Below are 15,367 nucleotides of genomic sequence, written 5' to 3' on the forward strand. Positions count from 1 at the left end.
TGTTGGTGTAGGCCGGCCGCACCTAATCCACTCCTGCCTTTTTGGGTTCGGTCCAAAGTTTTCCAACGTCATGATTTTTGGGTTGGGAGGCCTAACACGATGCATCCCCACCCTGATGTGTTTGTGAGAGATTCACGTCTATCTGATTTTTTAGCTCATTTTAGGACTTCTAGACAAAAAAGAGCCTGATCCGATGCTCAAATGGGCCAAAAATTTGAGGATTTAACTTCCACAGTTGAAATACTCGTACGGCCACAGAAGTTTTGAATCAGGATAATATTTGTGTTTTCAGTTCATCCCAATTGAAATAATGGTATGAATGGTATGGATGGCATGTAAACATCACTGTCAACCCTAGGAAGGTTTCAATGGTAGGAATTTTCCTACACACCTTTTCCTTTAGTGCGGCCTACTTGAGTCTTGGATCCTTATCAATTTTGGGCTCAAGTCATACAATGAGCTCACAAAATGGATGGACAGGTTGGATGTCACAAACATCACGGTGGGCCTCGCCTAAGTTCCCAGGTCAGGAACTTCCCGAGAAAGGCTTTCGCAGGATATCCGCGTCCCACGCTATCCATCTAATTTTAGGGCATGATTCCAACATATCTACGTCTTATATGCAACACACCACAGGAACACAGTTGTGATTGAACGCCCATCGTTAGAACTTTTTGGAGGCTACGGAAGTTTTGAATGAGTTTAGATATTTGGGTTTTCCGTTACCATATGCATGGACTGGATGGAAAATAGATATTACTAGGGACCTTGAAAATTTTCAACGGTGGGCGTTCAATTACGAGTACTTTCCTGTCATGTGGTCCGCAGAGATTTCGAGATGCTTCGTGCCTGGCTCGCTTTTTAAAATGATCCGCTAAGTTAGGGGCGCGGTTTAGATACTGACAAGGTCAGTACCCAAATCCTACTGAAGTGACGTCACCAAGTTTTGTGAACCCACTATGATGCATGTGTTGTATCATACCGTCTAACCATCGGTAGAGATAATTTTATGGCATTACAAGAAGATTGAAATAGTTCTAAAGTTCAGGTGGACCCACCACAGAAAACCGTGGAACATTCACACCCACCGTTGAAACATTTATAGGGCCACGTATTTTTGAGATCCAACATATTTATAAGTTAACCTAGCGAAACATGAAGTTAAAACAAAAATATCAGCTTAATTGGAAATTATTGTGCCCCTGAGCAGTTTTGAACGGTGGATGTTGCTGTTTTCACTGTTTTTAATGGTGGGGTCCACTTAAACTTTAGATCTATCTCGTTCTTTTTGTAATGCCATTAAACGTTATCTCCGTATGTATGGATACAACACATTAATCATGGTAGAGCCCACGAAGCTTTGAGACGTCACTTGGATTTTGCTACTGACTATCTAATCCGCGCCCGTAAGTTAGAACGTGAAGCCGACAAACATCCGACAAGTGAATCAATACACGTGTATAAGCAGCTTGGTGAAAGTTATGTCCGCGTAGTTCCATGCACGCGGCACTCTGTAACAGAAAGTGACGCCGTCCACGCACCTACGCAGGATACGATGTCGTGTCTATGGTTACCAAATTAAATGCTAGAGGCTTCGGACGCGGATTAGCTGTCGACAGTTTGAGTAGCGAGACCAGACCCGCTGCTGAGGTCACGTCGCCAAGTGCCGTAAGACCTATGTGTTGTATCTACTCCATTTATCCATTTATAGATACCAATTTACAATGTGAGCTAAAGAATGAGTTAGATCCAAAGCTCGAGTAATCCTCACTCCAAAAAGTAGTGGAGAGTGTGACGCCGACCATTAAAAAATTTTAATGGCCACGAAAGTTTTCAATCAAACTGAAATTTGGGTTTTTGGTTCTTTCATGTCTGCTTTCACTACACCAAAATCGTCATTCAGAAACGGTTTTAAACCGTTCCTAAATGCTTCAGGAACGGTTTAATACCGTTTCTGAATGAGGCGTCGCAGAAAATCAGGAACGCTTCGGAACCGTTTTGGGTACCGTTTCAGTTTTTAGAAACGGAATTTTAGGAACGGTTTTAAACCGTTCTGGTGCCAACGGTCACATTTTGGGCAGAAAATTTTAGAAACGGTTTTGAATGCTTCTGAACGTTGCCAACAGTCAGATTTTAGGACGGAATTTTAAGAACAATTTTAAACCCCTTTGTTAATTGTATGAGAGACAGTGGGGTATGTAATCTACTTGTATTATATGCCAGATAATTACACAAATAGAAGAAAAAGACAATAAAATGATTCACACGTAACAATTTTCCTTCTAGTACACATTCAATTCAAATTCCAATTTCAATACAACATTTCATTTCCAGGCTTCTATAATCCAACAATTCCTTGCTCTTTTCTAGAATGATCACTCTGCCTTCAGATATGACATCCGCTGCAAATCCTCCTCATCCATCCCCCACAACCCAAGTGATCTCTTCCACCAGTTCTTCAGGCCTGGTATTCCATCTGCAAAAATACCATATTTATATTAAAAATAATTGCACAGGTAAAAATGTTATCAGCCCCTATCCAGGCTCTTTATCAACAAGTTCCAACAGGAACACAGCAGATATCCTGAACCACTCATCGGTGGCCCCCATCACATATGGGTCATTGATAAATAATCTGACCAACTGGACAATCTTAATCCTAGTTGCTTGATTGGAACAGTTATCATGCCTCTTGTTGTTGTCTGAGAATAGCAACGTACCTTGCACATGAATACCTGAACTGGGCTAATGGAGCGAAGGCACTTTTACTTCTTTTTTTCAAGACATTCACATGCAGGGCATTAAAGGCTGCTAGACGTGACTAGCTCGGACTGCTGGTTGAGGTGAAGATATGGTGATATTCAATATAGGTGTATTTATACTCTAGTAGTAGGATTTCTCTACTCAGAGCATGGCTCCTCCCGCTTCCATTCCGATAGTGGGTCAAGACAGAAACTGACACATTAGCAGATCCACTCAGGGTGGGCCAGGCTAGAAACTGACCCATTGGCAGCACTACTCAATGAGATCCCAACCATGATTTTAAGACTGGGAGACTCAGGACGCTTTGCTCAGTCCGAGTTGGGTTGAATCACCCATATTTTCAATGCTATAACTCATGGTGCAGTACCAGATTGGCCTCACCCGAGTCGACTTCGACTCAGATGAGTCACATCTGAAGCCAACCAGTCATCAATCCCTGTTCACAACTTCCTGAAAATTTCCAAAACTGGACCATGATGGGTACTGAGTTTTTCAACCTCTGCATTCCCCCAACTTTAATAATGGTTTGGAGTTTGGATCAAGGTATTTCATTTTTTTTTTATTTTTTTTTACACGCCCCACACACTCATGCTAGTGGAATTTCACCACCTATGGATACTCGTATTTCATTTGAGAAATGCCTTTCCTATGTATTGTGCGCATGTTTTCCCACCAATGTGTTTCTTGTCTAGTACATCTAGGCCCTGCAAAAGATTGGCCTCATCATGCATATAACTTGTAATTAAAATCAGAACAATCATGTTTTCCCACCAATGTGTTTCTTGTCTAGTACATCTAGGCCTTGCAAAAGATTGGCCTCATCATGCATATAACTTGTAATTAAAATCAGAACAATATATGAACTAGGTAGGCCACAACATTAAAGTAAATTAAAAGCATTAATCTAACCCAATATACCTGACATGAATGGATCGGCCTTCTTTTCACATTGGGTTCTTCTAAATGATGGGGCCAATCTTTGTATTCTTTTCACATTGGGTTCTTCTAAATGATGGGGCCAACCTTTTACAAAGATCAGATCTCCCAAACAAATATCAGTACCTATTTCAGTTGAATATGGACCGAGTTAGGGCTGACCTGACTCGATCCGGTTTTGAAATCGACCTAACCCGAACTCGACCCGACTCGGTACCGAGGCCTGCATGCCTAACCCTGCACACACTTCTCAACTCATTGTCTACATGCACACACTCATCAACTCTTCCTCTTTTGGAGGCGTTAATCTCATTCATTGTTGGTTGGGATCATCCACTCTATATCAGATACGCTCTTGAGTGGAAGTTACAACATGAATAGGGTAGAACTCAAATGCATGCAGAATTGGATTACCATTTGATAGTAGCAGCAGCAGCAGCAGCAGCAGCCAAACAGAGATAATACTGCTTGTAGTAAGTATCCAAGGCAAGAGCAGATGGTTCCTTGGCAGCCAAACTTTTAACCAGCACAGCTCCCTGTGAAACATTGATGAAAAGCTACTTATAAACATAATTATGACATCCAAAATCCTTTTTTAAAAAATCAAAAGAACAAGAGGTTTCTTCAGCAACCTTAGTATCATCAAAGCACCCACGAGCCATGATTAACTGCGCAATTTAGTGTTAGGGTGAACATTTGAAAGAAGACTATCAAAACCCAGAATGTCATCAAGAATCAGCACATTCTTGGTTGACATATAACATCTATCAACCAGCTCCGAAACTCCAACCATACCATCTGGTGCGAGCTTGTTTGGGTGGGCAATGATCACCATGGGATCATAAAAATATAGTAGAGTCTTCGTATTTTACAGCTACTAAATATCTACTCAAAGACTTCAAATGAAATAAATATAAATATAAATATATATATATACACACACACACACACACACACACACACATATACACACAAATTAATTCAAACTCTTCAACAGAGGAGCAATGATTTCAGAGCACGAGCTCAAATGACTAATCAGCACCGAATCAGCCCACCAACATAGATTGGTCTCTGTTCAATTTTACATAAATGCAGGAAGGGAATTATATATAATGGAAAGAATATTCTAAATTACAGCAAACAGATATACATGATATTTGATTAAAAGCATAATTGTGCAGCAGAAAAATAATATATAAATAGAGAGAACAACAAAGATTTATCACATTTGAAAAGAGAGATATATGGGCTCAAAGACAATTAATGGACAGAATATAGAGCTGAAACTTTAGAAAAAGGGGGAAATGATTTAATGTTCAAAAAAAAATCAAAACAAATACAAGGGAAACAAAATTTCACCATGGAAGCTAAACATAATTTCAACAACTCAATCAGCCACCATATGCTAGAAACAGCCCAACACAGTCTACTGACTTTAGCTACCATGAAAACAACACCTGAAAGACTAAAAAACTCTTTTAACATGACCTATTTCCTACCTGCTCAAGAATTTGAATCCCAATCCCAACGATCAATGCATGCTTCACTCCTGGTTCCAAAAGACTGGCCCAACTTGGCCCTTTGACGGTTTCAGATGGGTGGACCATAGCGGGTCCGACTGGATGTTGCTCCTTGAGCTCCTTGGAGTATAGTGCAGGCTGGCTCACCAAAGCAGCAGCCTGGATGAACTCACCCTCTACAGGGACATCACCCCCAGGAAGCGAAACGATAGACCCACGGCGGGACCCAGGGACACCCTCCTGGTGCAAATAAATTCTCTTAAACCCTCCTTCCTTCTTCCCATCTTCCCCTTCTCTCTCAGACCATTTCCATGCCAGCTGCCACCCACCACCAATACCTGTACTGCTAACTGCCTCCCCAGCATTTCCTTGCATGAGACTGTTGTGGCGGCTCATGCTCAATACACTCCCATGAGCTGCCTGTGACGGTGGGACCATATCCTTCTCCATGCTCGTTGTTTGCCGTGGGAGTAGCGGGCTCTGCAAGTTGTCATCGGAATCACCTCCCGCAGCGTCAGATGCATAGTCCTCACCCTCTCTCGGGAGACTCTCCTCATCCCACTCTTCATTTTTGGTGGGCTGCCCTGCCATGCTGAACATGCTGCCAAAGTTCGGAAAGAGCGTGCTTCGCATGCTTCCCATCTCAGGGAGCTTCTCGTGGACGCTACCAAAGAGGGTGACCATTGGATCCATAAGGGGCACATTCTGACTTTCCATACTTCCATGGCGGGACACAAGACCAAGAGTACTTCGTCCAGTGACGGGTCTTGCAACCCAGGAGAGGCCTGACAGGTCCTCTAGCTTGCAATTTGCATGGAACGGATGCCATTTTGACAGGAGAATTAAGACGGCACGACAAGTTATCAGGTATCATGCAGGCAGCTGCAGGTCGTTGGATCTCCTCCTTCAATTCACACAAAAGGTTAAATGTAAACAAACAAGTCTTTGACATTTTTGTTACTACTGTTAATCTTGCATGACAGAAAATTTTAAATATTCAAAGGTTATAAGAAAAAATATTTAAATGAAGTCAATAATAGTCGTGGAAACTAAAATCACCGACAAAAAAGAAAAACCTAAACATTGTTCCTCTCAGATGGACTGCCAGAATTCTGATGCAAGAAGCAAATCTTTCCCATACAGATACCTGAAAATAGGCAACAACAATGCAGTGTTAGCCAAACTGGTAGAGTCTACTTTCAGTAAAGTGTTTTATCTGTGATATAATTCCTTACCATGCAGTGATGATCGAAGCCATCAACACATTTGTCAAAAACCTGCATTATATCTATCATGTTTAGTCTATAGAAACAACTAATCAAGTAAGCTATACAATCAAAACATATATATAGTCCAAAAAGGTTAAGTGTCCAAAAAAGTATTAAACTATTGTTGCTAATCAGTGAACTCAGTAAAGCAATGATGCCATGCAACAAATGAGCCAATTCCAACTTCGCCTAAAGTCGAATGATATCCGTCTGGCTCGGGCAATTCGACGTCTCCTTTGATAATGACATCAATGGCAACCTTGTAAAGATCTTCCTGAAGAGGTTTGCCATGAATCATTTGAGGCCCATCTGCCAAAATAACTCGCCCTTGAGCAACGAGCTCTTTACGCCAAGAGTACAACTTGCATGGCCGCATTCTCTCTACACATTGATGATTCCCAACTGAGGGTCCACCAGTCGATTGTGGATTCTCCGGTTGAATCGAATCCATGTGTTGCTGCTGTAATAAAGTTCCACACCATGTGTTATATATGATAATTGAAAAAAAATAATTTATTACTATTTAAATTTTAAAAATAAAGATTTCAATGAAAATTGACCTGAATCATCTCTTTGATACCCCCAATTTGGTCGGTAAGAAAATCTATTTTAGAAGATAGCTCTTGAATTTTGAACGATTGCTCTTGAATTGTGGATGATTGCTCTTCTACTTTCCTTTATACGAAGAGATCTTTTCAAGAACTGCAGTGGACCCCCTGATTTGTGATTGGGAAACGGTGGTCCCAACGCCTCGAACATGACCCCTTGTATCAGGACCAAACACTTGAGTCAATGAATCGTTGAGGATGTCGTGGGAATTACTTCCTTCGGTAGCAAGTAATTCTTTGACTTTTTCCTACAATATTATACAATTACATAAGTAATATATTGACACCAAATTTCAATTCTATAAACTTAAGTTTAAGACAAGGAGATTACCACATGTGAAGCTGCATTACTGTGAACAGAATCATCCTTTCTTGTATGGGTTTTAATCCATACTTCAGTCCTACTAATCAGGGTGTCTCCATCTTTCTTTTGGCGTTGCTCTGAGAAAGCATGTTGTAGCAACACAGGTAGTAATTGACACATAATGACATGATAATCATGCGACTTTAGTCCCTTTATCTCAAGAGTTTGTAAGTTCACAAGATGTTTAAATCTGGAACTATACCCTGTTGGAACCTTCAAGTCATGCAATGTTTGGCAGAACAATTCTTTCTCCTTACGACTTAAAGTAAATGGTGCCTTTGGTTTAATAGTTTTGCTATCCGCTTCTTTCAGCCATAAGTCTTTCATTATGTTCATTTTTTTCAAATCTTCGCGTGCACTTATATCATCCTTAGTTTTATCTTTGACTTCTAGAATCGTCGACAGAAGATGGTCACCAACATTCTTTACAACATGCATTACATCCAAGTTATGCCGAACTGGTAACTCCTGGAAAAACACAATTATGATGGAATGTTAAGTTTTTATTCACTGACATATATGCAAATGAAACTAACAAGTTAAGGAAATCACCTTCCAATATGGCAAGTCGAATAGGATCGATCTTTTGTACCAAGCAGTTATATTCCCAGTCAAATCATCACCGTAACTTTTTCGTTTCTTTCCCTTCGATTTACCGATATCCATCTGAATACCGATTACCTTCGCTTCAACCTCTGAACCACTTAATCGATGAGAAGGTCTTCCTTCTTCCACTTTATTATTGAATGCCGCTTTTTGAGTCCTAAAAACATGATTAATAGGAAGAAATCTTCGATGGCCCTGATAGGAGTACTTCTTGCCACTCTTAAGTCGTTCAGCAACGGTTCCCTAGGCACAAACAGGGCAAGCATATTGTGCATGTGTAACACATCCTGATAAACTCCCATATGCAGGAAAATCATGAATTCCCCACATTAAAATGGCTTTCAAATTAAAAATTGTCTTTAAATGAGAATCATATGTTGTCACTCCATTAAGCTACAAATTCTTCAACTCGTCAATCAACGGTTGTAGGTAGACATCAATGTCCTTACTTGGTCCTTTTGGACCTGGTATCAATACCGTTAACATTGAAAATTCTCTTTTCATACACATCGAAGGGGGTAGATTATATGGCACTATAATGAAAGGCCAACAACTGTAGGCACTACTAAGATGTCCAAATGGGTTAAATCTATCAATCGTAAGCCCTAAACGCACATAACGGAATTCTTCAGCAAAACTTGGCTACTTGTTATTTATTACCATCCAACTTGATGAATCAGACGGATGCCGCATAACACCATTATATTCTTTCGGTTGAGAATGCCAAGTCATTTGCTCCACTATCCATGGCACACTAGAAATAAAGTTTTTTTTTAAAAAAAAAAGATTACTTATTAATTTTTTTAACAAAAGGTATATAGGATAATATCAAAATTATATTAAACATTGAATGCACACCTGTATAGCCTCTGTAGCCTTGGTGCCAAAGGAAAATATCTCAAAACCTTTGATGGAACTCTAACACCTTTTTTCTTTGCCAAGTAATCTGACCTCCATCTCGATGTATGACATGTTGGACAATTTTGTCTATCTTTATACTCTTTCCAATAAATAATACAATCATCGGGACATGCATGTATAGTCTCATAAGTCATTCCTAATGAGCTGATCATCTTTTTCGCTTGATATGTGCTCACTGGCAACGTGTTTTCTACTAGTAACAACTTCTTAACCAATTGAAGAAGATCATTAAAGCTGTTATCCGACCAACCATTACATGCCTTTAAACTATACAACTCAACAGTAACCGATAATTTTGTGAGTTCTCTAGGGCAGGAAGGGTACAAAGATTGTCTTGCATCATCAAATAAAGCCTTATATCTTTCTGCATAAAGGTCTTCATGACAATTTTCATTTCTAAGATCATCCATAAGAGTATCAGCATGTTCTCCAATATTTCTAAATGCATCATTAACAAGTTCCTCCATTCTAGGATACTCATCATCGGATTGATCATCAAACGTCGATGATGATGGTTTCTCGTTACTTTTCGCAAGACTTTCACCGTGAAAAATCCAATGTGTGTATGACTTATCCATACCGTTAATGAGCAAATGCTCATGAATCTCTCCAAGAGTGAACATCCCACTCCCATTTCTACATTTCACACACGGAAACGAATAATGATCAAATCCACCACCGTTGTTCTTTGTAAACTCAATAAAATGCACAAGTCCATCCAAATATTCTGGACTTAACCTATGTTTGTCCATCCATGCTTTGTTACTTAATGACGACATTCTGCAACAAATGAGAAAATCAAGTCAATTTTGATGTTAAAATGATGGTTGGACCCTATTAACTTAATGTGTTTAAAGTGAATAAACAAATTCCGATGCATGCTTTAGTGAAATAAAACTAGTTTTTTATTTCCATTTTTCAATCGTAAGTATGATAACAAACTAAAATAAAAAACACTGCATCTCTTTTTTAGACTCAACGGGCAGATATGTTTTACATGAAGTAATAAAAATATAAATTAACTAAGACTATAGGTAAGTACACAATTATACCTGATTCAGTAGGTTCTTATCTACAACAAGAGAAGTGGACTTCAACAAATATGATTATATTCCTGAAACAAAACAAAATAGATATATGGTTCATTTGATTAAAGAGGTATTTAGCATTCTATAAAAGCATTTAATGCACCACATTAATCCATTGCACTCTCTAACAAGTAATACCATTGTTAGCAAGGAATGTAACATTCATTTTAAAAATAAACTCTCCACCATCACTACGAACATTCTTTTGGGTATGCAAACCATTCATTTGTAAAGAAAATGAGTTTACAGGAACAAGTGGGAAGTGCAGTGGAAGAACAGGGAGATTGGCCTGGTAAAATGTCAATAAAAACATGTACCTCAGTGTGCCCTCTCACAACTTTTGGGTATTGGTCAGATCAGTCTACTTTCTAATTTAGTATTATTATCTGACTAAAAGCAGAAGGGATGGGGGGGTATTTATCAAATCAGTGGGTCTATACAAGAATGGTGATTCCTTACATGTGCGGACATACAAAACGTGTGCAGGATTTGTGATGATCAATGAGCAGTAAAGATTAGGTGAATGTATTTCAGCAAAAAATGTTGTGCAAATTGCATATGACAGATAATTGTAAAAAGAAAGAAAGGAAAAAAAAACAACCACATACCTTTGTCACATCCTACACCTGATGATACAATGCATTGACCTCAATAAGAGTACAAAGGTATGATTTCTTTGTAATCCAAAATAAACATAAATGTAATGTACTACTAGCCACAACTAGCCAACTTAGTAAGGTATGATTTCTTTCTCCTTGTAAGTAACATGTTTATTTTGAATTTCTATCCACATCTCTACCCTCCATTTCCACCTTTGCTACTACTAACTATAAAATTGGTGGCACTCTAACTTTTTGGCTGTTACAGAGTCACAGTCATCTGTTGTTTGTCTTTTATTCTTAGTGTCTTGGTGAAAATGGAAACATGCATGTACAAAATCTGTTGCACAAGAAGCAACATCTTATGAGAAAATTGATGCAGGAAAACCTGCAACCATGATTCGGAAGTCCAATAATAAAAAAATGCTACAAAGTAAAAATAAAGAAAATGCTAACAGGAGCATGTCTTACACTAGTAAATTCAGATTCTGATGTGCCACATAGCTCAATAAGCTTAATCTTGTCTACTTTAAGCTGCAAAACAAGTAAACACTGAAGCGTAAGAAACATTTTAAAAAATCAGGCAGGTTGAAATGGAAAGAGAAGAAAGGATTTCAATGATTAGCTACCTTGTGCCTTTTTGCACACAAGTAGAATGCAGTGGCTGTGAAAACAGGCCGACTGAAGTCAACACTTGCTCAACGAGGTGCTGGCAAAGCAGCAAGAAATCGGTCCTTGTAGCTGAAAATCAACATTATTATTCAATTACATACAGATGAAAGATTACACAAAATTGCATACATCCAAGCAGGCTGACAGGCAAGCATGAGTGATTTATGTTTGTTCACATCTTATATAAGGGTGAACTCCCTCACATAGACAATGAGAACATCAAAAAATAATAATAATAAATAAATAAATAAAACAAGGAGATATCCAAGAGGTGAATCATCACACATGTGCCAACATGACACATTTATGTGACATCCTTCATCAGGTTGATCCCACCAATAACATCCAGATGACTGCATAGTGGGTGCTTAGTTGCAGAACCCATCAAATTAGGCATCGCTCCTGCTTTGAACACACTTTGGACTTTCACTCACAATGCCACTCCCTACCCATTTGCACTTGTTTACATTTTGAAACGGACGCTTCCCTGATCCCGCACCCGAATCTATTGTCAATCCATGCAACTATAGATGGGTGGCATGGGTCTTAAGGATGGCTAAATTGAGAATGACCCAACCACAAACAGAATGCTGAAAGACATCCTTTCTTTGCTATGAAAAATAGAATAAAATCAACCAATGCAGATATCCAAATAAATGGAAATAATAAAGTACTAGAAACATGAGAAACGACTAAAATACTCAAATCTACAGTTGGCAAGGACAATCATGGAAAGTTAAAATGCAGTGTGAACGGAAAAATAAAATAAAACGGTTATTCAACAGATCCAAAAACTAAATCCGTGTTCCTTCATGCTAAGATCTAAAAATCATGAAAATCTACAGCCTCGCAACCAAAAAATCGGAAAAAAAATGCTAAATAATCCACGTATGGATCAGAGCAAGAAACGAGATCTCGTCCATGACTACAAAAAATAGAAACTACATTGAGAAAAATATCAAATAAAAATCTCGCATCTACGACTACAAAGCAGAGCTAAAGTAGAAAGAACGAAAAATCTAACAAATCGCAGCTTCGAGAGATGTAAAACAAGATCTGCGTCCTTACAAGCTGAGATCTGCTGGAGAGACGGTGACTGATATAGAAGATAGACGAGGGAGATGAATTACTTTTCTAGGAATCCGTTGTTGCTGCTGCTGCTGCTGCACTCACTCCCTCCCTTCAGTCTTCCCCATTCAACCGTGGACGACAGATCACACACCCCATATCGAGCTGCTGCTGCTACTTCTACAATATTAGATACCCCATGTGTGGGGACTGTCGTGGAATGGTTGATGTTGCAGGGAGAGGGAGATCGAGAGAGGGAGGGAGGTGAGAGGGAGAGTGAGAGGGAGGGTTGAGATCGGGAGAGGGAGATCGAGGGAGAGGGAGATCGAGAGAGAGGGTTGAGATCGGGAGAGGGAGATCGAGGGAGGGTTGAGATCGGGAGAGAGAGAGAGGGAGATCGCGTTTTGGGCGGTTTGGAGGGATTAGGGCGTTTTGGCGACTAAAATAATCCAGTAGTCTGCGACATGTTATGTAAATGTGACTCTCGGGACATGTGGGGTCCACTTAGAGGGTTCTAATAGAATCCATTCCGTCCATCTGTTTCAAAATAATACGATAAGCTATGTTAATAAGAAATAATAATATAGAACACTCAATCGGGACACACCAACAAAAAAGTGAAAGTAACAATGTACAACAGCCACTATTCGAGTACGGTTTACTACCGTTTCAAATCAGAAACGGCTTAGAGCCGTTTTTGAACCAAACTAGGGACCGTACTCAATTGACGATTTTGGTGTAGTGCTTACTTATGAACACGTTGGATCACATATAAACATCATAACGGACCTTGGGAAAGTTTCAACGGTAGGGTGTTACTCTTCTGACCATTTCTTATGGTAGGGTCCAATAAAAATTTAGATCTGACTCATTTGTTGTCTGGTACTCTAAAATGATCTCTCCAAAAAGATAAATGATATGGATATAACACATACATCGTTGTGGATCTCACAGAACTTGACGATGTTACTCCAATAGGGAGTCTTGCGACTTAACCTGCAAGTATCTAATCCGCGTCCAGAGATTTCCTAATCGGACACTCATGGGAGCTTGTGCATCCACTGTAGGTGCCAATACGGAACATGTATACCAGACTTTAGCTTTCGGTCAGATAATTGTTCTCTAAAAGTAATCCTTTCCATTACTCTGGGCCCAAATCAACTTGACTTCTAAGGCAGGAGATCTAAACCATGCAGGGCATGCATGCACGTAATGAATAGCTGAGATCTTGCTCGATTGTTCCATATTTTTGGAGTCATGCATGAGATTGGATGAGCTAGGCCCCAGCGCGTGGAACTAACAAAGCAGAAAATAACGTACGTCCGTGGATTTGGTTAGACAGAAGGGCCACCATATTCATTTCATGACGTTGAAAGAGGCAATTATTTTAAGCGTAGTTAATTCATGACGTTGAAAGAGGCCATTATTTTAAGCGCAGTTATAGGAAAAAAGATGTTTTTCGATGATTAAAAAAAAAAAAGGGTATTGATCATAAGATTGTGATAGAATGGAGGCCACATAACAACTACCACGTGGGATCTGGTTCTAAGTTACATCGAATGCAAATCAAAGATCCGGGCCATCCATTTGCTAATGTTCAGTCAGACTATGCCACGTGCCAAAACTAAAGATAATAAAATCATTAACATACATACACCCGGAGAACGGATTGGCTACTCCCCCTACCACCATCCCGTGGCTGGTGGTCGGTGATCTGTGGGCTTCAACATGATGTGTGTGTTTCATCCATTTTTACGGATAATTTTAGAGATTGGCACAAAAAATGAGAGGAATATAAATCACAGGTGAACCACATTACAGGAAAACGATAGTGATTGGATATCTACCATTAAATCCTCCTAAGGCCCAATGTACTGTTTATGTGACATCTAATCTGTTGATTAGTTAATACAGACCCAGATGAAGGGAAAAAACAAAGATCAACTTGTTTGAAAACTTTTATGACCCCCAAAAAGTTTTTAATGGACCACGTTGATTCAACACTGTTTCCTGTGATGTGGTTCACTTGAGATTGGGATACATCTAATTTCTGGTCTCATACTATAAGATCTAGAAAAATAAATGGACGGCACGGATGAAACACATACATTATAGTGGCCCCACAAAGCACCGACCACCAGCCATTGGCTGGTGGCATGGGGAGCAGCCAATCCGTTTCAGACTTTTTCCTTTCAATATGTCCATTTTTCCCTGCACAAACCTTTGACCTACTTGCAGTGTATCACCATTATTTTTTATTTATGTCATGTTCACATCATACGCTACCTTAACTAATGGCTAGGATATCTGACACGTGTGCTATAGTTGAATGTAACGGTAATTTAGCCCCCCTTACGTGAGGCTTCCCCGTTGAATCGTGATCCTTTCTTGACATTGTACAAATTTTCAACATTTAAGGCTGGAGGAGAAAAAGTGGTTGGAACACAGATCTTAGAAGAGTAGATGGATTATTGCGACGCGGCTATCACTTTTCACACTTACACGGTTTTAATTATTGGCGATGCGGCTATCACTTTTCACATTTTACACAATTTTAATTATTGTCGATGAGGCTATCACTTTTCACATTTTGTACGGTTTAGGGCCTAAAGTAAACATAATTACTTATAAATGGGTAATAATTATTTACATGTGTAATCACGGATCATTTTCTAGGATTGATTTGACTCTTACTTTTCTCAATGTTAAAATGGAGGATACTGCCAAATTTTGTAGGGCCCACCATGATATATGTGGATTATCCACACCGTCCATCTGTTATACCAACTGAATTTAGGGCATGAGCCAAAAAACTAGCTAGATTTAAAGTTCAAGTGGACTATACCACAAGAAATTGGGAATCGAACACCCACCATTAAAAACTTTTTAGGACCATTGTTTACTTTGGTGTGGGCCACTTCAACATCGGATTTACCTCATTTTTTGGCTTTTCT

The 15,367-nt window shown here is 39.4% G+C and overlaps 2 protein-coding genes and 1 long non-coding RNA gene across 4 annotated transcripts; all 3 read right to left on the reverse strand.

Moving 5' to 3' along the window:
* Window positions 1-2,298: 2,298 nt before the first annotated feature.
* On the reverse strand, window positions 2,299-4,557 carry LOC131226593 (DNA mismatch repair protein MSH4-like). The gene is made up of 4 exons (XM_058222159.1): window positions 4,442-4,557; window positions 4,332-4,367; window positions 4,114-4,235; window positions 2,299-2,476 (listed from the first exon to the last, which is right to left on the reverse strand). Coding segments are annotated over exons 1-4 (252 nt in total). The 5' UTR covers window positions 4,535-4,557; the 3' UTR covers window positions 2,299-2,475.
* Window positions 4,558-7,408: 2,851 nt separating this feature from the next.
* On the reverse strand, window positions 7,409-9,353 carry LOC131238045 (uncharacterized). The gene is made up of 2 exons (XM_058236169.1): window positions 8,012-9,353; window positions 7,409-7,927 (listed from the first exon to the last, which is right to left on the reverse strand). Exons 1-2 carry the CDS (start codon window positions 8,123-8,125, stop codon window positions 7,409-7,411), a joined length of 633 nt encoding a protein of 210 aa, XP_058092152.1. The 5' UTR covers window positions 8,126-9,353.
* A 33-nt stretch (window positions 9,354-9,386) lies between these two features.
* On the reverse strand, window positions 9,387-11,675 carry LOC131235184 (uncharacterized). 2 transcript variants are annotated; one of them, XR_009165975.1, is made up of 5 exons: window positions 11,303-11,675; window positions 11,145-11,207; window positions 11,009-11,061; window positions 10,039-10,100; window positions 9,387-9,766 (listed from the first exon to the last, which is right to left on the reverse strand). It is a non-coding gene; the product is annotated as an uncharacterized LOC131235184 (long non-coding RNA). The 2 variants fall into 2 exon arrangements; XR_009165972.1 differs by having other exon boundaries at window positions 10,926-11,061.
* Window positions 11,676-15,367: the final 3,692 nt, after the last annotated feature.

This window comes from Magnolia sinica, chromosome 2, assembly GCF_029962835.1.
Source record: "Magnolia sinica isolate HGM2019 chromosome 2, MsV1, whole genome shotgun sequence".
In the NCBI taxonomy this organism is placed as follows: Eukaryota; Viridiplantae; Streptophyta; class Magnoliopsida; order Magnoliales; family Magnoliaceae; genus Magnolia; species Magnolia sinica.

Excerpts from the sequence above, each read along its gene's own strand:
- LOC131226593 (XM_058222159.1), bottom strand. The coding sequence starts at position 4,534 with ATGGTGATCATTGCCCACCCAAACAAGCTCGCACCAGATGGTATGGTT. Across the intron at positions 4,368-4,441 it reads GTTATATGTCAACCAAGAAT|TTAATCATGGCTCGTGGGTG; the intron begins GTGCTGATTCTT and ends TAAATTGCGCAG. Across the intron at positions 4,236-4,331 it reads GGTGCTTTGATGATACTAAG|GGAGCTGTGCTGGTTAAAAG; the intron begins GTTGCTGAAGAA and ends AATGTTTCACAG.
- LOC131238045 (XM_058236169.1), bottom strand. The coding sequence starts at position 8,125 with ATGGATATCGGTAAATCGAAGGGAAAGAAACGAAAAAGTTACGGTGAT. Across the intron at positions 7,928-8,011 it reads TCGACTTGCCATATTGGAAG|GAGTTACCAGTTCGGCATAA; the intron begins GTGATTTCCTTA and ends GTGTTTTTCCAG.